The following is a 21,559-nucleotide window of genomic DNA, read 5'->3' on the forward strand; positions in this document are numbered from 1 at the left end:
AAATGAGGTATGATTCTAATAATCGCTTGTTTCGCAAAAAGTGTTCATTAACTTCCACGGGTATCGCACACACCTATCCGTCAGCCCCAGTACTCCGCTCTGCGCGGGGCGGGACACTTTGCATGAAACGTCTAAAAAATACGCTAAGCAGAGATGCGCGGGACAGCTGGCCGAGGAGAGCGAAAAGCTGCCAAAAAGCGCCCAGGGCAAGACCACGCCTCTATGGAATTGGGGGAATAAGGGGTGGGGGTCTAATCTCGTCGTTGATTGGTTGGCATCTCTGGCCAATCACGCGCAGTGATTGATTGTGCCAATCGTCGTGGTCCACCTCCCCGGGAACTTTGGAGCCACGTTTACAAATGGGAATCAGGTACGTGAGAGGGACAGAACGTGTAGCCAATGAGAACTTGCGGCGCTAGTGGGAGGGGTGAGGCCGCTGCCAGGTTTAGGGCGGAAGGAGCTTCTCTGGTTAAGAAGGGGAACGAAAGATGGCGGCGGAAACGCTGCTGTCCAGCCTATTGGGGCTGCTGCTTCTGGGGCTGTTGTTACCTGCAAGTCTGACCGGCGGTGTTGGGAGCTTGAACCTGGAGGAGCTGAGTGAAATGCGTTATGGAATCGAGATCCTGCCATTGCCAGTCTTGGGAGGGCAGGTGAGAAGGCGTGTGAGGGGTGAGGGTCCGAGGTAGAAGAGGAAGGAGGAGAGAAGGTAGAGAAAGAAAGGCAGGTGCGGAGGCTGGGGGGAGCCTAAGGGGATCGGGAAGAGTAGGTAGGGCTGTTACAGTGACTCCTGGTGATCGCAGCCTGAGACCCATTCCCTGGGGCCCGGGGCCTGGGGGGAGAGGAGTTCCAGCTGTCAGCCTGCAGGTCGGGGTTCACGGTGCAACACCCAGTCTCCGCCTCCGTGGAGAAGTGGGAGTGCCCCCCAGACCACGGAGGCCTTTTGGCTCCTTCTGTAGCCGCCTGGGCTCCTCCCCAGGGTCCGCAGAGGGATCCGGGTGTTTTCTATAATCGCAGCCTCTCTTTGCGTCGGAGCCCCCGACCTTCCCTTCTTTCCCAGAACCAAGCTTCGGACGTGGTGATCGTCTCCTCCAAGTACAAACAGCGCTACGAGTGTCGCCTGCCCGCTGGAGCTATCCACTTCCAGCGGGAGAGGGAGGAGGAGACACCCGCGTACCAAGGGCCTGGGATCCCGGAGCTGCTGAGCCCCATGAGAGATGCTCCCTGCCTGCTCAAGGTGAGACGGCCTGTGGGGACGGAGCGCGGGCTTGGGAACCGGCAGCCGCTCTGACAGCTGCGGTGCCAGCGAGTGCGAGCGGGACCTGGGGAACCTGTAGGAACTTAGAAGGCCGGGAGTGGTCACCTGTGGGCGTGTAACACAGCCAGGAAAGAAGCAGACTCCTGCAACCTGAGACACGGGACGGCGGATCGCAGACTAGGAGGTGTCACTGTGGCACAGGAGGGGCGGCTCCTCGGGGAAGCCTACCTCCTGCAGTCAGCCCCTTCTGTCACTCGTCACAGTATCCCACTTTTTTTTTTTTATTATTATAATGGCACTTTTCAGGAGATGAATATTAACTGAATGAGTTTGTTTATTTTTGGTCTGACTCCCAAGCTCTAGAATGTGGCTCCATGAGGTCATTTGGTCTTGCTCATGGCTGCCTTCCGGGTGCTTAGCATAGTGCCAGGAGTGCTAGTTGACTTGCTCTGAGTGCTTCAAGGATAACACAATTCCTTATCTTTATAGAAGGCAAAGGATTAAAAACAAAATCTGGAAGAAAAAAAAAAAGGTGGGAGATCCCAGGCAGAGAACAGAGTTTGGGATTCTCTGTGTCACAGAAGGAAAACAGCTCTTCCTTCTCAGTGAGGGGCTGGAGAATTGAGCGTGGAGGTGGAGGGAGATGAGAAGTAGACAAGAGGTTATGTGTCTTGGAGCCCAGGGCTGGTTCCGAGAAGAGACATCTGCATCTGGGCCCACCCATTCTTCGTTTTGTAATTGGCAGACCAAAGACTGGTGGACGTACGAGTTCTGTTATGGACGCCACATCCAGCAGTACCACATGGAAGGTGACTCGCTCTTCCGTTCCCCCTATGTGGAAGGTGGCCGCCTCCCCAGCCCTCCTCCCGCTGCCTCCTCTTAGAAGACAGTAACTGCTTCCCTGTGGCTTCTCTTGCAGATTCAGAGATCAAAGGTGAAGTCCTGTATCTCGGCTACTACCAATCGGCCTTCGACTGGGATGACGAAACAGCCAAGGTGGCGGGAGCCTGGGCCTGGAGGAGAAAGGGCTTTGGGCTGCAGGATGAAAGATCTGGCGAGAAGGGGAGGGTCAGGGTTCACCGACGACTTTCTAGAGCCTTGCTGGCCACTAGGACCCAGTGCCCTAGGGCCAGGGTTCTGAGGTCTCAAGGTCCCAGCAGGGACGGGGTGCCATCCTTTCTCTTTGCCGTCTTTCTCACACCCTCTCCCTGCGGCCCAATGTCTTCTCCAGGCCTCCAAGCAGCATCGCCTGAAACGCTACCACAGCCAGACCTATGGCAACGGGTCCAAGTGCGACCTCAATGGGAGGCCCCGGGAGGCTGAGGTTCGGGTGAGTCTTAACTCCCTCAGTGACAGCTCCCCTTCTAGAGGAGGAGGGCAGGCTGGCCTGGGACAGTGAGGTGGGGCTCTCCCAGGCCCTAAACCCGAAGGGGTAAGCCGCCTGTTTCAGTGCTGGCTATCCACATGCCCTTCAGGCCAGTAGTTCCCAGATCTGTCTGTGCCCCAACCACGTCCATGCACCCCCCCACATTTGTCCTTCCTGTCACCTGACTCCTGCTCCACGTTGAGCCCCCTGTCGTCATCAACCAGCTCCTCAGTGGGGTCTTGCCATGTTTGTGGGCCACGTGGGAATGCAGTAGTGAGTGTGCAGCCCCTGTCCTCGTGAGATATGCAGTCTGAATTGCAGAAGTGAATCTGAGATTACAAAGAAGTAAGATGAAGGAAAGGAGTCTAATTCTCTCAGCATGAATAACACAGCCCATTCATTCTAGGCGTCTCTTAAAACTCACCTTTTGTTTTCTGTGGTTGGTACCTGCATTGCAGCCAACGGCCTCTTTTTTTTTTTTTTTTTTTTTTTTTTTTTTTAAGATTTATTTATTTGAAAGTCAGAGTTACACAGAGAAGCAGAGGCAGAGAGAGAGCGAGGTCTTCCCTTGCTGGTTCACTCCCCAACTGGCCACAATGGCCGGAGCTGCACCGATCCAAAGCCAGAAGCCAGGAGCTTTTTCTAGGTCTCCCACATGGGTGCAGGGGCCCAAGGACTTGGTCCATCTTCTACTACTTTCCCAGGCCGTAACAGGGAGCTGGCTTGGAAGTGGAGCAGCCGGGATTCGAACTGGTGTCTACATGGGATGCCGGCACTGCAGGTGGTAGCTTTACCCGCTACACCACAGTGCTGGCCCCAACCAATGGCCTCTGAACAAGTGCCCCTCAGCATGCCGACGTGTGGTGGGCAGAGAGCCTCAGGAGATTCTGATGCATTCACAAGCACACACACCTGCCACATGCCACCCACCAGCCTTACCTTCCTGTAACACAGATTTGTATGTGCAGTGTGTGCTAGTAAGTGTTGACTGCCCAGATCCCTGGGCAGGGTAGGTGTGCTGGAGGAGGAGTCCTGATTGTAACATTTGCCAATATCTGTGGTCCAAATACTCCAGTCATGCCCACATCAGGATGTCTGCTGTCTTGCAACATTCCCCCAGATTTATCAGTTGTCTCTTGTGAGCTGATTCGTGAACTGGCTCCAGTCTGCCGCTGTAACCACAGATCACTTCTCTCCCAGCGCTGGAAAACCGTCGCTGATTTTGCTGTGCTTCAGCACTGACCTGAATAGTAGCAGCAGAGAGGGTGAGAAATAGGCAGATTCTGTCTCTGTTTTGAAGGTAGAGCCGAGAAGATTTATTGACGTATGGGATGTGGCAGAGAGGAAAGGGTGACCCCAGAGGTTTCCGTGTGAGCTGTTGGAACCACAGCATCGTCATCTCCTGACGTGTGAAGGAGCAGGTTTGGGGGAGGCAGTTCAGTTGGTTTTTGACATACGCAGGTCAAGGTACCTATCAGACATCCCCGCAGCATGTGCGGTTGGCATTTAGCTCTGTGGGTCTGGAATTCAGGGCGAGATCTAGGCTGGAGATAAAAATACTCATCGTGTTTCTGCCACACTGGCCGCCTTCTGTCCTTTGAACCAGTGACTCTCATTGTTCCCTCTGCCTGGGATAGTCCTCCCCCAGACCTTTGAAAGTCTGGCTCCTCCCTCGTTTGGGTTACATTCTAAGGGCACTGCCACACAGGGCCACCTGACATACACATGCATGTGCTTCTCCTCCTGAACTGGTGAGTGTGGACAGTGTCTTCTAGTCTTCAGAGTGCGAATCATTGCCTGAAATTACCCTATTTGTTAAAATTCAGTATCTGTTTCTGTCTACCACTGGTAGAATAAGCTCCAGGAAGGTAGGGCCTGTGTCTGTCTTGTTTTCTTCGGTATCTTCAGCGCCTGGAATGGTGCCTGGTACCAAGTAGGTGCCCAGAAATTGCTCAGTGACTGACTGGAATGAATGACAGCTGGTTCAAATGGCGCCTTTCCTGGCTGACCCAGAGGCTGGTTAGTTGCTTCATACCCATGTGCATGGATTTATTCCGCTTTGAATTCCATTCCTCTATGGGCTTTCTGAAGTGCCCACAAGCATCCACACGCACAGGAATGTGCAGTCTTTAAAACATTTCTTCATTGGCTTGAGGTGGAGGTGCAGAGGGAAGTAGAACAGTTATCTATTAAGAGAGAGTTCCCACTTGCTGGTTCACTCCCCACATGCCCGCAGCGACTGGGACTGGCCCAGGATGAAAACCAGGAGCTGGGGACACAGTCCAGGTCTCCCATGTGGTTGGCAGGGACCTAACTACTTGAGCCATCAGCACTGCCTGTTAGTGTCCACTTCAACAGGAAGCTGGGATTGAGCCAGAGCCAGTGACTGGAGCTGGGTCCTCTGATTTGGGATGCAGGTTTCTTAACCGAGGCCACACACCTCCCAAGTATAGAACCTTTCATAGCACTTCACTGTACTCTAATTATTTCTTTGAGTGTCTGCCTGGACTATTCCACGAACGGAGGGCAAAGGCTATATTTCCTAATATTGAATGTATGCCCTGTGCCAAGGACTGTAACAGCACGGGGATAAAATGGTGACTGAGAAATGAGTCTTGCTCTCAGGAGACAGGTGTTAACTAGACGGCACAACACACTGGGTAGATACTGTGACAGGGCCAGCTTTGTGGCACAGAGTTACGCTGCCACTTGTGGTGCCGGCATCCCATATCAGAGTGCCAGACTGAGTCCTGGCTGTGTTGCTTCCTGATAATGCAGCTGGAGAAGGCAGCAGAAGATGGCCCAAATGCTTGGACACCTGCTACCCATGTGGGTGACCCAGATGGAGTTCCTGGATCCTGGTTTTGGTCTGACCTAGACCTGGCCCTTGCAGCCATTAGGGGAGTAAACCAGCAGATGGAAGAGCTCTTACTTTCTCTTTCCTTTTTTCCCCTCTCTGTTGCACTGCCTTTCAAATAAACAAACAAATCTTAAAAAAACAAAAACAAAAACACCACAGTGACCGGTGAAACACAGATTACTGGGGAGTACAAAACAAGGAAACTGAGTGAGTCTGGGGTCAAGGGGAGACCTCTTGGGAAAAGTGACCTGAGAGCTGCTGGTTGGGGGGTGAGGAGTTAGTCCAGCAGGTGCAGAAGGGTGGAAGGGGCGGGGGCCCGGCTTCTCCATGGCTTCTCATTGGAAGGCGCAATGAGGAATGCAAGAGGCCTGGAGACAAGAGGCCTGTCCCTTGGATCAGTAGGTACTCCAGGGACTGCAGGCTCACTGGGAGAGGTGGCTGGGCAGTTGTTAGGTGACAGGTCACAGGGCGAGAGGGACTCCAGCTGTGTGTGTGGAGCACTTAGGACAATCCAAGAGACAATGTGTAGCCAGTGAATTATGTGAAGAATTATGGATTACTAGGTGAGAAAGAAAGGTGGCCTTGGGATGAAGAAACATGACATTTTAGAGAGAGATTTAGGGGGACAAAACCTGATAGAAGGGGTTGAGAATGCTTTTCCAGGTTTCCGACTTGCACGACTGCATAGATGGTGACCGATGCTCCTGAGGTAGCAGGAAGGGGAGTGGGCTTGATGAGGGAACGTGGTGAATTTGGCTTTGCATACGGGCATGATGATTTCAGTGGCTGTCCGGCCTCCAAGTGGAAATTGCTAAGGAGGCTGTGGGTCTGTGGCTGCACAGCTCAAGAGAGGATGAGCTGAACCCAGGTGCTGGGAGTCTCCTCACGTCCTTTGTGATTGAAGCCCTGCGTTGTGATGGAATCACCCGGAAAGGCATGTGCTCTGCTATTGATGTGTGTTTGGAGATGGAACAGACTAGAGCACGTTTAAATGCTGTTGGGTGGACATGATACAGAGAGGAGAAAGGATGATGGGAGAGCAGGAGAGAAGAGGCTTTGGATGGGGTTGGGAGCACAGCAAATACTGCACCCTCTGTGTCTGTGCAAGTTCCAACCCTAGGAAGGCTCTGGGCTTGGAACTTGCACACAGGGTGGAGTATTTGCTGTGGACTCTGCGGATTTTGCTGGTAGAAAGATGAGGGCCTTGCCATCTGGTCCCTTCTCATTTTTAGGTCTCACGCCCTGGTGGACCACCCAAGTCGGCCACATGTGTGATTGTAGGCAGGTGTGGTGAAGCTCGTGGGCTTATGGGACAAAGGCTAGCTGTCTGGAACGACTTGAATCTGCACTCCTATCTTTAATCATGTGACATTTCAAACACACCAAAAAATAATGTCCCAGAGGTCCCTAAATCCACGGCCAAGTTAAACAGATGTTCATGTTTTGCCGTATCTGCTTCAGATAGCTTTTTTTTTGGAAAAAGGAGTAAAGTGCTGACGAGACGGTGGTAGCCCACCCTCTCATTGCAACAACAAGCATTGCTGCGCTTCCTTTATTATCCATACATAGATCAGGATACATTGCTTTGTGCCACACATTAGTAGTATCCATTTACTTTTTCACTAATCACTGTTTTTGGCATTCCATGGCAAATATTTTTTTTTAAAGATTTGTTTTATATACTTGCCAGGGAGAGAGAGAATGAGATCAATTGATCTTCCATCTGCTGGTTCACTCAACAAATAGCCACAATGGCTGGGGCTTGACCAGGTGGAAGCCAGGAGCCAGGAGCTCCATCCAAGTCTCCAATATGGGTAGCAGGACCCAAGCACTTGGGCCATCTTCTGCTTTCCCAGGTGCATTAGCTGGGAGCTGGGTCAGAAGTGGAGCAGCCAGGAATTGAATTGGTGCTCTTATGGGATACCAGTGTCGCAGGCAGTGGATTAATCCACTGTGCCACCATGCTGGTCCTTTTTAGGTTGTTTTAATCTTTTATGAGGGGCCAATGCCGTGGCTCACTTGGTTAATCCTCCACCTGCAGTGCCAGCATCCCATATGGGCACTGGGTTCTAGTCCCAGTTGTTCCTCTTCCAGTCCAGCTCTCTGCTGTAGCCCTGGAAAGCAGTGGAGGATGGCCCAAGTGCTTGGGCCCTGCACCCGCGTGGGAGACCAGGAGGAAGCACCTGGCTCCTGGCTTTGGATTGGTGTAGCTGTGGCCGTGGCAGCCATTTGGGGGGTGAACCAATGGAGGGAAGATCTTTCTCTCTGTCCCTCTCTCTCACTGTCTAACTCTGTCAAAAAAAAAAAAATCTTTTATGAACACAGCGGTGCCACTGGGAGTCATCTTGTACCTACAGAGTCTAAGTAGATGCAGTTCCTGGAAGTAGACATGTAGTTTTCATATGTATTGCCAATTCACCCCACTTAGGCAAATTTCTCCCAGCAATGTGCCAGAGCGCCAGTTTCCCTACAGCCATGCCAGCCCTGTATGTTTTTAAACTTTTGGATTTGGGCCAGTCATCAGCGAGGCATGGGATAAAGAATGGTTTCTTAATGTGGCTTTAATTTGCATTTCTCTTAAGATGTGTAATCTTACTCTATTTAAGAGCCTCTTTCTTTTTTTACTGTTCGCTTTCAACCGTCCAAATTCTTTGTTCATTTTCCTGATGGCTTGTTGATCTTTTTCTTCTCAATTTTTAAAGAGCTCTTTATCTATTAGGAAGATCATCCCCCGTCCCTGGCATGAGCTGCAGCTCTTCCTGTAAGTCCTGGGGCAGGACGCTCCCCTCACCAGCTTTCCGTCTGTCTGCCTCCCTGATGAGGCACTTCAACCTTGCGCCTTGTTCTAAGCATTGTTCTGGACGCATCCCTCAGAGTTACAGTGTGGTGTTTCTGTTTTCACTCTGATTTCCACTTTGCTTCAGACTTACTTATAATTGTTTCTTATATTTCTAAACAAATATTTTGCTTTTGTTGTTTTTATATGATTGCTGCTGATTTCAAAATGTATGCCATTGTGTGAATGATTCTTTTGGTGATCATTGAGACTTCATTCAGTGGTGAATTTCTTAAAATAGTATGTTTGTGCTTGAAAGCAAAAATGTTCTCTAATTACTCAGTTCAAGACTTGCTCAGATTTTCTAATTTTATGTTGACTAAATCACTATTTTTTTTAAAGATTATTTATTTGAAAGGCAGAGTTACAGAGAGAAGGACAGAGAGAAAGAGAGAGGTCTTCTATCGCTGGCTCACTCGCCAAATGGCTGCAATGGCCAGAACCAGGATGATCTGAACCCAGGGGCCAGGAGCTTCATCCAGGTCTCCCATGTGGGTGCAGGGGCCTAAGCACTTGGGCCATCTTCCACCACTTTCCCAGGCCATTAGCAGAGAGCTGGATCAGAACTGAAGTAGCAGGGGCCAGCGCTGTGGTGCAGCGGGTTAAAGCCCTGGCCTGAAGTGCTGGCATCCCATATGGGCGCTGGTTCCTGTCCCAGCTGCTCCATTTCTGACTCAGCTCCCTGAAATTGTACCTAGGAAAGCAGTAGAAGATGGCCCAAGTGCTTGGGCCCCTGCACCTATGTGGGAGGCCCAGAAGAAGCTCCTGGCTCCTGGCTTTGCATCGGCACAGATCCGGCCATTGTGGCCACCTGGTCAGTGAACCACGGATGGAAGACCTCTCTCTGTTTCTGTCTCTACCTCTCATTGTAACTGTCTTTCAAATAAATAAAATTTAAAAAATTTTTTATTTTTTAAGATTTATTTATTTATTTGAAAGTCAGAATTACACAAAGAGAGGAGAGAGAGAACAAGGTCTTCCATTCGATGGTTCACTCCCCAAATGGCTGCAACAGCTGGAGCTGCACCTATCCAAAGTCAGGAGCCAGGAGCTTATTCCAGGTCTCCCACGTGGGTGCAGGAGCCCAAGGACTTGGGCCATCTTCTACTGCTTTTCCAGGTGATAGCAGAGAGCTGGATTGGAAGAGGAGCAGCCAGGTCTTGAACTGCACCCATATGGGATGCCGGCGCTTCAGACCAGGGTGTTAACCTGCTGTGCCACAGCACCGGCGCCCATATGGGGAGCTGGCGCCGAAAGTTGAGGCTTAATCTACTATACCACAGCACTGGCCATAATTATGGACCAGTGATTATTGAAAGAGGTGTGTTGGGGCTGGCACTGTAGCGCAGTAGGTTAATCTTCCACCTGCAGCACCAGCATCCCATATGTGCGCCAGTTCTAGTCCCAGCTGCTCCTCTTCCAATCCAGCTCTCTGCTGTGGCCTGGGAAACCCGCATGGGAGACCAGGAAGAAGCACCTGGCTCCTGGCTTCAGATCGGTGCAGTTCCGGCCATTTGGGGAGTGAACCAGCAGATGGAAGACCTTCCTCTCTGTCTCTCCCTCTCATTGTCTATAACTACCTCTCAAATAATAAATAAAATCTTAAAAAAAAAAAAAAAAGAGGTCTGTTAAAATTCCCACTGTGATGGTGGATTTTGTAATATTGCACATTTCTCCTGCATATGTTTTAAGGCTATATTTAATTTGAAATAAAATAATTTTTAGGTTTTCAAAGACTGAACCAAACTTGCCTGCCTGAGGAGGGCCTAAATTGATCAGATACGTTGCTCTTGACTGCCCTTTCTGGATCTTGCTGGATTCAATTTGTTAATTTTTTTGAAGGACTTTTGTGTACCTATTCATGAAAGATATTGACATGTACTTTTTTTTTCTAGTACTGTCCTTATAATGTTTTTGTGAACAGGGTTAGCTAGTCTCAAAATGTAAGTTAAAAATGCTCTCACTTTTTTTATACTTGGGAGATTTGAATTAAAAAAAATTATTTATTTAATTTTATTGGAAAGTCAGAGAGACCAACACAGAGAGATCTTTCTTCCACTGGTTTATTCCCCAAATAGCCACAACAGCAGGGCTGGGCCAGGCTGAGGCAAGGAGCCCAAAAGTCAATCCAGGTCTCCCACGAGGGTGGCAGGGACCCCAGCAGTTAAGCTATCACCTGCTGTGACACAGAGGAGCAGGGACTCACCCCAGGTACTCTGACAGGGATGCAGGTGTCTCATGTGACAACTTAATGGCTCTGCCTAATGACTGCACCCGATTTGAATTTTTTATTCCATGAATGTTTGCTGGAATTCACCTGTAAAGTCAAATTCCTGTAGCATCTTTAATTAGGTTTCTTTCTTCATTCTCCCTGGGTTGCTTTTGCCTTCACCCTTTGCTACTTGTCAGCCTCACCAGAGGCTCACTTCTGTCAGCCTTTTCAGGGAACCAACTATTGATTCTGTTGAACGTATCTACTGTATTTGTTTTCCATGTTATTAATTTCCACTCTCATCTTTATTTTCCTACCTTCTACTTTTTTGAACTTATTTTGCTGTTCTTTATTCAACTCCTTGAAATGAACTCCTGGTTCATTCATTTTCAGTAATACATCTCATAAAAATTTTCTCTACAAATGCTATTTATGTATCTTACTAGGTTTCTATGGGTATTTTAAATTCCTAATTATTAAATAGATAATTCTGTCCCATAATATAAAACTCAAAAAGTATTAAAAGTATATAATGACAAGTCTTGAGGCCATTCCTGTGGCACAGCAGGTTTAAAAAAATTGATTTAGGCCGGCGCCACGGCTCACTAGGCTAATCCTCCGCCTTGCGGTGCTGGCACACCGGGTTCTAGTCCCGGTCGGGGCACCAGATTCTGTCCCAGTTGCCCCTCTTCCAGGCCAGCTCTGCTGTGGCCAGGGAGTGCAGTGGAGGATGGCCCAAGTACTTAGGCCCTGCACCCCATGGGAGACCAGGAGAAGTACCTGGCTCCTGCCATCGGATCAGCGCGGTGCACTGACCACAGCGCGCCCGCCGCGGCAGCCATTGGAGGGTAAACCAACGGCAAAGGAAGACCTTTCTCTCTGTCTCTCTCTCTCACTGTCCACTCTGCCTGTCAAAAAAAAAAAATTTTTTTTTATGTGAAAGGCAGAATTAGAGAGAGAGAGAGAGAAAAATCTTCCATCCATTTGTTCACTCCACAAATGGTCTCAATGGCCAGAGCTGGGTGGATCTGAAACCAGGGGCCAGGAACTTTTTCTGGGTCTCCCACGTGAGTGCAGGGGCCCAAGCACTTGGGCCATCTTCCACTGCTTTCCCAGACTCACTGGCAGAGAGCTGGATCAGAAATGGAGCAGCCAGAACTCAAACCAGCGCCCATATGGGATACCAGCCCTGCAGGCAGTGGCTTTACCTGCTACACCACAGTGCCGACCGTGTTTCCTAGTTATTCTTGTTGATTCTATTCCAAGTGGAATTTTTAAAAATTCCACTTTGGGATGTTTTTATTGCAAGTATATAAACAATTGATTCCTGAATATTGAAACTTGTTGAGCTTATTTATTAATTCCAACTCCTATTTTAGTGGATTATTTAGGATTTTCTATATACAAGATCAGGTCATTTGCAAATAGATTGTTTTACATTTTTCCTTACCAGTCTATATGACTTTTACCTTCTTTTCTTACCTAACTGCCTTGGTTAGACTCTCCTATACATGTATTGATACTGTGTATTTATTTTTATGTTAACCCAACCCACACTGCTTGTATAAATTCCATTTGGTTATGGCGTATAATTCTACCTCTTTTTAAAATTTATTTATGTTATCTGAAAGGCAAAGATACAGAGAGGCAGAGAGAGAGACAGAGAGAGAGAGAGAGAGGTCTTCCATCTGCTGGTTCACTCCCAGATGCCTGCAGTGGCCAGAGCTGCACTGACCTGAAGCCAGGAGCCAGGAGTATCTTCCAAGTCTCCCATGTTAGTACAGGGGTCAAAGGACTTGGCCCATCTTCTGTTGCTTTCCCAGGCCATTAGCAGAGAGCTGGATCGGAAGTGGAGCAGTCGGGACTCGAACTGGCGCCCATATGGGACGAAGGCACTGCAGGTGGCAGCTTTACCTGTTTGCCATAGCACCGGCCCCGGCATATAATTCTTTTTATATACTGCTGAGTTTGGTTGACTAGTATTTTGTGGAGAGTTTTGGAATCTGAACTCAAAAGGGGTTTTCTTTTCTTAGGATGTCTTTTTGTGCATTTGGTATCAGGCGAATACTACTGACTTCCTAGAATGAATTGGAGAGACTCTCCTGTTTTTTAAATGAGCTTGTGAAGAAATTTATTGTATTTTAACGGTCGATAGAATTCACCTGTGAACCCATCCGCCCAGACTTTTCTGAGTGGGTGATTTTTTAATTACTAGTCTATCTCTTTCCTTTTTGCTTCAGTTTTGGTAGTTTAGGAATTTATCTGTTTTGTTGAACTTATCTGACATGTTGGCATGTAAATGTTCCTAGTATTCCTTTACAATCCTTTTTATTTCTGTAGTGTTGGTAGTAACATTCCCTCTTTCTTTCCTGATTGCATTAATTTAAGTCTTCTCTGTTGTTTCCTTGGTCAGTCTGGCTAATGCTTTAATCCCTTTGTTGATCTTTTCAAAAGATCAGCTCTTAAGGGCTGGCTATGTGGTACAGCAAGTTGAGCCACTGCCTGCAACATTGGTGTCCCATATCAGAGTGCCGGGTTGAGCCCTGGCTGCTCCACGTCCAATCCAGCTCTCTGCTAATGTGCCTGGGAAGGCAACAGAAGATGGGCCAAGTGCTTGGGTCCTTGTCCATAGACCTAAGTGGAGTTCCAGGCTCTCTCCCTTTTTTTTTTTTTTTTTTTAAAGATTTATTTACTTATTTGAAAGAGTTACAGAGGGAGAGAGAGAGAAGGAAAGACAGAGGGAGAGAGATCTTCCATCCTCTGGTAAACTCCAAATGGCTGCAACAGCCGGAGCTGAGCCGATCCAAAGCCAGGAGCCAGAAGTTTCCTACAGGTCTCCCATGTGGGTGCAGGGCCCAAGCACTTGGGCCATCCTCTGCTGCTTTCCCAGGCCACAGCAGATAGCTGGATCGGAAGTGGAGCTGCCTGAGTTCGTTTCCCATTTTTACCCCTTACCAGTAGCCAGCCTGAACAAGTGCTTTCACTGCACTGGACCTGCGTTCCTTGAGCCACACAGTTGAGACACTTAGTCTCTCCCTCCTTGGGTTTTTGTGATAATTAATTGCAAAGCCCCATATTTTCTGGACGCGCACAGTGCCTGGCACATAAGCCATGCTTTATGAAACATACCCGCTCTCAGAGCGCACGCCAGGTGCTGGGGGCCATCACGAGCCCCTCAACCTTTGTGTCCCGGCAGTTCCTCTGTGATGAGAGTGCAGGCATTTCCGGGGACTACATTGACCGCGTGGACGAGCCCCTGTCCTGCTCTTATGTGCTGACCATTCGGACCCCCCGGCTCTGCCCCCACCCTCTCCTCCGGCCCCCGCCCAGTGCTGCTCCGCAGGCTATCCTCTGCCACCCTTCCCTGCAGCCCGAGGAGTACCTGGCCTACATGCAGAGGCAAGACGGTGAGCACCCAGAAGAGGGAGGAGAGGAAGGGGACATATGGGGGGGGGCAAGTAGACGATAGAGTGGAATTGCCCAGAGGAACCGGTCTGTATGCTGCCCGTGTGCTGTTTGTCCACAGACTCAAAGCAGGATGAAAATAAAGTCACAGAGGAGGTGCAAGACCTAGAGCCCCAAATGTGGAGTGAGGCCAAGCCTGGGGCAGTACCCCCAAAGAGAGCAGGTAGGACTGGGCTTGACCTTCACTCTCCGTAGTGCCCTGTGCTGGTTGATGGGGCGGGCCGGAACAGTGCCAGGGACCCTTGGGAACAGAGGGGCGTGTCCCCTGTCCTGTTTGCTCCCGTCCTTTCTCCCCTCCTTTCAGATTCCCCCCGTTCTCTGTACCCCAGGTGCGAGCCCAGCCAAGGACGACAGTAAGGAAGCTGATTTCTGGAAGATGCTTCACGAGCCAGAGGAGCAGGCCCCCAGAGGGGAGGAGGCAGAGGCGGAGGTGTGAGCCAGCTCCCCAGCCCCCTCCCCTCTGCTGAGGCTGGAGCTGGGCTTTGGGAAGGGGGGTCGCTCAAGCTGAGTTGTCCCTGGGGATGCAAGGACATCCCCAGAACCACTGCCTGGAGAGCACGGTGGGCACGCATCAGCCTTTGTACTTGACTCTGCTCTTTGCTCCCCGTCAGGAGCAGGACCTGAATCCGGAGGCAGCAGACGCGGCTCCAGGCCCTCCCAGCGGTGAGGCGCACCTTCCTGTCTCCCTAACTTTCTGCTTCAGTGTATCTGGGGGCTGGCAGTGGTGTGGGTGCAGGGTGGAGGTGAACCAGGAGGGAGGCCGGGCAGCCAGACCAGCGGCAAATCCACTTTGCCCTCCAGGTAATACCATTAGGTAGACAATAGTGCTCTTTGGGGAGGTAGCCGAACTTAGCGGCTCCATCACCTGCTGACTCTGTAGCCCTGGCCACTTTCACTTCACCTCCATTTCTGTATTCACCAAGTGTGGCTTAGAAAGCCCACTGTCCAGGCTTGTGGGGAGATTAAACGGGAACAAATCAGTGACTGGAGCAGGGTGCCCAGAAGCGAGTAGACAAGCGATGGCCAAGGTTTATGGGAAGGAAAGGACAGGAGCCAGGGAAGAGCTGCTGTGGGCCCCTGAAGCCTGGAGTCCTGGCCAAGAGGCCCTGAAGTGTGCAATGCGCTGGGGAAGGTTCACACCCGCTTTGCCTGCGCGTCCTGGGACCCAGTGCTCCCTGGAAAGTGTGTGTGTGGGGGGGGTGTTTCCCCCCGGCTCCTGTACCACACAGACTTGTGGACACAGGAGCCAGGTCCTTCCTTGGCCTTCTCCTTAGAAGTCAGAAGTGAATTTATGACACAACAAGCCCATGCCTTTCCTTTCATCTCAGATTTTCAGAACAACGTGCAGGTCAAGGTCATTCGGAGTCCTGCGGACTTGATTCGCTTGATAGAGGAGCTGAAAGGTGGAACGAAAAAGGTGTGGTCCCCGCTCAGGGAGGGGTGGAACCCGCCTCCTGGCTGGGGGCATCTGAAAAGCCAGCCCTGACCTGGGCCTGAGTCGGACCCTGAAGAGCCAACTGGCGCCCTTCATGCCCCCCGGGTCCCCCTGCTGCAGCCACCACGCCTGGCCCCTCGGACATCTCAGGAAACCCTGACCGCTTCCCCCCTCCTCCTCCCAGGGGAAGCCAAACACAGCCCAAGAGCAGCCTGACGAGGACGCCCCAGAAGGCGCTCAGAGGGAACCGGAGGGGAAGGACAAGGGTGATGCGGACCCTCCGGGTGAGGTGGGAGAAGAGGACGACGGGGATGAGGACGAGGACGAGGACGAGCGGCAGCTTCTGGGGGAGTTTGAGAAGGAGCTGGAAGGGATCCTGCTCCCATCCGACCGAGAGCGGCTCCGCGCCGAGGTGAAGGCAGGCATGGAGCGGGAGCTGGACAGCATCATCCAGGAGGTAGGCCTCGCTCCGCCGGCCCCGCGGCGCCGCCCAGGCTGGGGGCCGCAGGGCGGGTCGGGGACAGGGGTGCCACTCGGTGTTGGACTCTGACGGGCTGTGGCCTGCTGGCCTCGACTCGCCACCCCTGCTGGACGTTCCAGACAGAGAAGGAGCTGGACCCTGATGGGCTGAAGAAGGAGTCGGAGCGCGATCGAGCCATGCTGGCTCTGACGTCCACTCTCAGCAAGCTCATCAAAAGGCTGGAGGAGAAGCAGAGCCCAGAGCTGCTGACGAAGCACAGGAGGAGGAAGGTGGTCGCCAGAAAGCCGCCCCCTTCGCCGCAGCCTGCAGGTAAGAGAGGCCCGCGGCCCGCTGCCCGGCCTGGGGAGCCATGCGCCTCCCCCCTGGGGCACTCAGCCTCTAGCTGCCCTCAGGAACGCTGTTCGCCCCGCTGCCCTCCCGCTCGGTTACCTCCCGTCATCCTTTCGGAAAGCAGTGGGAGAGCGCGTGTGTCTGCCTTTCTGGTTTGCTCCTGTGTGCTCGCTCAGTGCCCGGGCCCACGCTGGGCGCCTTGTGATCGGCAGGCAGGAATTGAGTGAGTGTGAGACCACATCCATGAAGGATGCCCCCACACTGCACCCCTCCTCCTGGCCTCCCCTGTGGGCGTGGCCACCAGCCATTGCAGGTGCATCACCCCGGTCTCGGAGCCTCCATCCGCTCCGTGAATACTGAGGTTCCTTTGAAGTACCAGCATGTGGAGCACCACGCCAGCTTCCCAGCCTGCTTCTTAAACCCACCTCTGTTGGTGCAGGTGGCCCGATCTTAGCTTTGGGAAGCCCAGTTGTTTCCCTACAGGTGATGGGCAGGATTACTGGGGGGGGCGTGGGGAGAAGGAGTTGTGTAGGCCGGCGCAGGGAGGCAGCCCCGGCTCAGCTCCACGTTTAGTGGAATCGAGCCCGCAGGCCCACCGAGGGCCTAGGGAGAGGTCAGCACCGTGGCCCCGCACCCTGGAGTCACGGCCCTGCTTTGTCTCCCTGTGTGTGTCGCCCTCTAAGAGGAGGATCCTGAGCACAGAGTCCGGGTCCGGGTCACCAAGCTCCGTCACGGAGGCCCCAATCGGGATCTGACTGTCCTCGAGATGAAACGGGAAAACCCGCAGCTGAAACAAATCGAGGGGCTGGTGAAGGAGCTGCTGGAGAGGGAGGGACTCCCGGCGGAAGGTGGGCCCTGGGGCGGCGGGCGCCAGCTGCTGCAAGGGCTTGCCCGCACAAGGCCCGGGCCACCCGGCCTCTCACGGCCCGCTCCGCTCCTTCCCAGGGAAGATCGAGATCAAAATCGTCCGGCCGGGGGCTGAAGGCGCGGAGGAGGACGCGCGCTGGCTGACCGACGAGGACACGAAAAACCTCAAGGAGATTTTCTTCAACATCTTGGTGAGGGGTGTCCTACCCGTGGAGTCCTGAGTCCTGGCCTTTACACACACACACACACACACACAAGCACACCATGCCACCACCACCACACACACACACCATACCACACACACACCACACACACACGCCACACACACACACAAGCATACATACCACCACCACCCACACATGCCACACACACACACAAGCATACATACCACCACACACACACATGCCACACACACACACAAGCACACACACACACCACACCACACATACACACACACATAAGCACACATACCACCACACACACACACCCCACACCACACATACACACACACGCCACACACACACACAAGCACACATACCACCACACACACAAGCACACCACACATACACACGCCACACACACAAAACATACATACCACCACACACACACATGCCACACACACAAACACCACACACACACACGCCACACACACACACACCAGCACACATACCACTACCACACATACATACACCACCACCACACTACACATACACACACACCAACCACCACACCACACATACACACACCACACACAAGCACACCATGCCACACACACACACACACCACACACACCAACACTACACCACACATACACACACACCACACCACACACACACACACCACACACACACACCACAACACACCACATACCACACACATATACCCTGCTGCTGCCCCCCTGGCACGCGGTACCGTGGACAGTGTGGTCCTGCTGCCCGCTTGGGCGGGTGGCAGCCTGCCCCGCGCACGGCTCCCTGCCTCTGCTGCAGGCCGGCCAGGACTCCGGGGTGTCCCCCAGCTCACACCCAGCCCTCCCGCAGGTGCAGGGAGCAGAAGAGGCGCACAAAGAGCGGCAGCGGCAGAAGGAGCTGGAGAGCAACTACCGCCGGGTGTGGGGCTCCCGAGGCGGCGAGGGCACCGGGGACCTGGATGAGTTCGACTTCTGAGACCGCCGCCGCAAGGCCCCCTGGGAATCTGGAGCCTTCCCCTACCCCTGGGGCCCCTGAGGGCACAACAGCAGAGGGCGCCGAGCTGTGGACTTTGCGGGCCCCAGCTCAGGGCGTGGAGGGCTGTGGGCTGTGTGCTGCCCATGGTCTTTGCCCTCCCAGACTTTCCCTGCATCCCCTTCCTGTCCTTGGCCCTCCCTGGTATGGGCCCTGAACTGCAGGGAGGCGCGCGCAGTGGGCTCAGCAGGCCCCTGCCCCACTGCCAGGGGGTTACTGTTCCCCCTCCCCCTGGGGGCCTCTCCTGGCCACACGGCCCCTCCCGCTGGCCCTTCCAAGGTGGGGAACCTTCACCTCTGTCGCCCGAAAGCGGAGAACGCTGCCCGTCTCCCCCAGCACAATCCCAGCCAAGAAAAGGGTGGGCGCAGAACCACCATGTTTTTTTGAACAATCAGGTTTCTAAATAAAGAACTGGACCATCAGCCCACCCAAGCAGGGTGTTTTGGGTGGAGGGGAGCTAAGGCAGGGACTCAGGTGGGGAGACTGCGCGCTGATGGTTCCAGGGTGGAGGGCGCCATTGTTCTCTGCAGCTGGCCCTTGCTCCACACCTCCCAGGTGCTATCAGCGGGGACTGGGGTGTTGCAGAAGGGGCCAGGATGGTCCAGCAAAGCCGACTGGCCCGGCAAGGACCGAAACACTCCCTGCCTGGCTCTCCCGTTGTACCTTCCCATCCTCAGCACCAGTTCCCTCCTTCACACCCTATCCAAATGCGCCACAGCCCGCCCACTGGGGTCATCCCCCTGCAGAGGCGCTCTTCCTGCACCCCCACGCCCTGCACCCAAGGGGCACGGGCTTTCTGCTCGTAAGATAGAAGGGTCAGGGGCCACGGGTCCCAGGCTCCAGGAGTGCAGAGAAGGATCCAACCGCTGTTGACGGATGTACGTGGGGCTGGCCTGGCCCTCCAGGGCCTAAACCGTACTATTTTGAGACAGAAACAGGCAAACACCTACACCCTGCAGGTCCCTCGTGTGTCTGGAGAGAGGGATGCTTGAGAAATTGCCATGAAGGCAGCAGCTGGGGTCAGCTCCTCACATCCCCGCCCCCACCTGCCCTCAGTGGGGCCGCACGGGAGTTCTCTAACTACAAATGCTGCTTCCGGGTGGGCTGCTTCTGGATGGCAGGAGTGGCCTTGAAGGGGGGTCGTGAGGACTGTGGTATACGCCATGCTCTCAGCTCAGGGCCTGGTGCACAGGAAGTGCTTTTGAACTTCTGTTGTTACTCTGAGCCGGCCCTGGTTCTGGAGACACTGGGTTACCTGGAGTCGTAGAGGGGTGGTCCAACAAAATCTATATTTTTTTAGATTTTTATTTACTTATTTGACAGGTAGAGCTACAGACAGAGAGAGAGAGAGAGAGAGAGAGAGAGAAAGGTCTTCTTTCCATTGGTTCACTCCACAAATGGCCGCTATGGCTGGTGCTGCACTGATCCGAAGCCAGGAGCCAGGTGCTTCTTCCTGGTCTCCCATGTGGGTGCAGGGGCCCAAGCACCTGGGCCATCCTCCACTGCCTTCCCAGGCCACAGCAGAGAGCTGGACTGGAAGAGGAGCAACCAGGACTAGAACCCGGCACCCATATGGGATGCTGGCGCCGTAGGCGGAGGATTAACCAAGTGAGCCACGGCACCAGGCCCCCCAATAAAATCTTTTGCAAATGTGAGTGGGGAATGGCTGGGGCAGGGTGGCCCTCGGTATCATCAGGAAAGCTGAATTCAGGAAATGAGAAACATCACTGTATTTTGGATAAGAAATCCCTTTTTACTCTCCTTGGCTTTTGGCAAGACTCCTGTGGAGGTGTTTCTGTCCCAGCTGTGCTATAGCACACAAGAGGAGGGGAGCAGGGTGTGTGGCAGATGGCCACCAGGGGGTGGGGACAGGCTTGGCAGACGCACCAGGAACCCAAGCGAGGAAACCCAGGTGAGCCATGAAGCTGGCACAGAGGGAGGGGCAGCAGCTCTACCACCAGGGGAGTCCCCTTCTAGGACCCGACCTGCTGTAACCTGGAGGGCTTAATGTTTTGTTACCGCATCTCCACACAGGGCCAGAGTGGCAGCCCACTGAAAAAAGGAACCCAGTGGATCACTGAGTGTTGGGATCTGCTGGGGGGGTTCGCTGGCACCTTGACCATTTTTCATGGGCCAAGAATTAAAGGAGCCTTCTCACTGGCCTGTGGTTTCATTCCCAGCTAATGCCATTTTCTCCAGCGTCCTTGTTTCCCACATTGTCTCACCCCTAACAGCTTTGGCCGGGAGGAAGGAGACTGGAGGTGCAGTGGGGCAGTCCAGAATCTGTCTCGGAACCCAAGGGGAACGGCAGGTCCTTCTGACATCACCTGTACCACTTCGCCCTCTTCCTCTGCTCTGGCCAGGCCACACATCTGCACTGTTCCCATCACAGTTCCTGCACCCTGGAATCCACCTTTTCTGGGTCCCATGGCTGTGGCCGAGTGTCACCCAGCCCAGGACTCTGCAGGGCAGCAGCTTCCATGTGATCAGACCTGGGTGTGGCCCTGCACCCACATCTTGTTTGTCAGCACAGTGGCACACCTGCAGCTGAACACCTTGAGGCTGGGTGATGCTGAGGATTGGAACCAACCCTAACCAAAGAAGCTGGTGCCACCAAGGATTCCTCAAGGCAGACAGCAACACGCGGTGGCCAGGCCAAATCCGCACTGGCTGCTGGCCCCGCCCTGCCCCATCCAGCCCCGTTCAGCTGCATACACACGGGGACCCGGCTGCATGCTGAGCTTAGGTGCTGGAAGCCGTAGGCTGCTGTGGCCTTGGTGGTCCTATGGATGACATTCAGGTGGGCAAATGGGCTGCATCAACCAGCAAGGGGGATGCGGACACCAGAGACCTTGGCCGACAGCAGCACATCTTGTCCTGGAAACCTACTCCTTCCCCTCCAAGTGCCCCCTGAGCAAGGCTCCTAGAAGGCCCCCCCAATTGTTAGCTCTACTGCGGTACCTCGGGATCCAGATCACAGCCCCTGGGGGGAGCACTTACCAGGTGCCCTGAGGACACTGCCCAGATTATAAACAAACAGATCCCACCCTCCTCACTGCCCAAGGTCCCCTGGCTATGAAGTAGAGGGCGAGGTTTCAGCAAGACTCCTCCTGCCCTTAACCAAAACCACCCATCTTCTCATTTCCCTGCACGGGCACCACATCCTCTACTCAGCACCACATCCCACTCCTTCCCAGAACTGGTGTCACCCTGGCTGGCAGTGACTTCT

At 53.2% G+C, this 21,559-nt stretch overlaps 1 protein-coding gene across 2 annotated transcripts; it reads left to right on the top strand.

Moving 5' to 3' along the window:
• Positions 1 to 471: 471 nt before the first annotated feature.
• Positions 472 to 18,757, top strand: OS9 (OS9 endoplasmic reticulum lectin). 2 transcript variants are annotated; one of them, XM_051832895.3, is made up of 15 exons: positions 472 to 650; positions 1,058 to 1,234; positions 2,001 to 2,064; positions 2,175 to 2,251; positions 2,487 to 2,585; positions 13,726 to 13,936; positions 14,056 to 14,157; positions 14,324 to 14,424; positions 14,606 to 14,657; positions 15,323 to 15,411; positions 15,614 to 15,886; positions 16,030 to 16,219; positions 16,924 to 17,088; positions 17,186 to 17,298; positions 18,148 to 18,757. In XM_051832895.3, the coding sequence occupies exons 1-15, from the start codon at positions 489 to 491 to the stop codon at positions 18,271 to 18,273; spliced, it is 2,001 nt and encodes a 666-aa protein (XP_051688855.2). In that variant the 5' UTR covers positions 472 to 488; the 3' UTR covers positions 18,274 to 18,757. The 2 variants fall into 2 exon arrangements, with proteins under 2 accessions (XP_051688855.2, XP_051688856.2); XM_051832896.3 differs by lacking the exon at positions 16,924 to 17,088.
• The last annotated feature ends 2,802 nt before the right edge of the window (positions 18,758 to 21,559 follow it).

Source organism: Oryctolagus cuniculus, chromosome 11, assembly GCF_051225735.1.
Source record: "Oryctolagus cuniculus isolate XC-2025 breed Fujian yellow rabbit chromosome 11, ASM5122573v1, whole genome shotgun sequence".
Taxonomy (NCBI): Eukaryota; Metazoa; Chordata; class Mammalia; order Lagomorpha; family Leporidae; genus Oryctolagus; species Oryctolagus cuniculus.

What these genes read in the sequence shown, in the direction of transcription:
- OS9 (XM_051832895.3), top strand. Translation starts at nt 489, where the DNA reads ATGGCGGCGGAAACGCTGCTGTCCAGCCTATTGGGGCTGCTGCTTCTG. An exon ending in CCAGCAGTACCACATGGAAG is followed by an intron (nt 2,065 to 2,174) that starts GTGACTCGCTCT and finishes CTTCTCTTGCAG; the next exon opens with ATTCAGAGATCAAAGGTGAA. An exon ending in CTACATGCAGAGGCAAGACG is followed by an intron (nt 13,937 to 14,055) that starts GTGAGCACCCAG and finishes GTTTGTCCACAG; the next exon opens with ACTCAAAGCAGGATGAAAAT.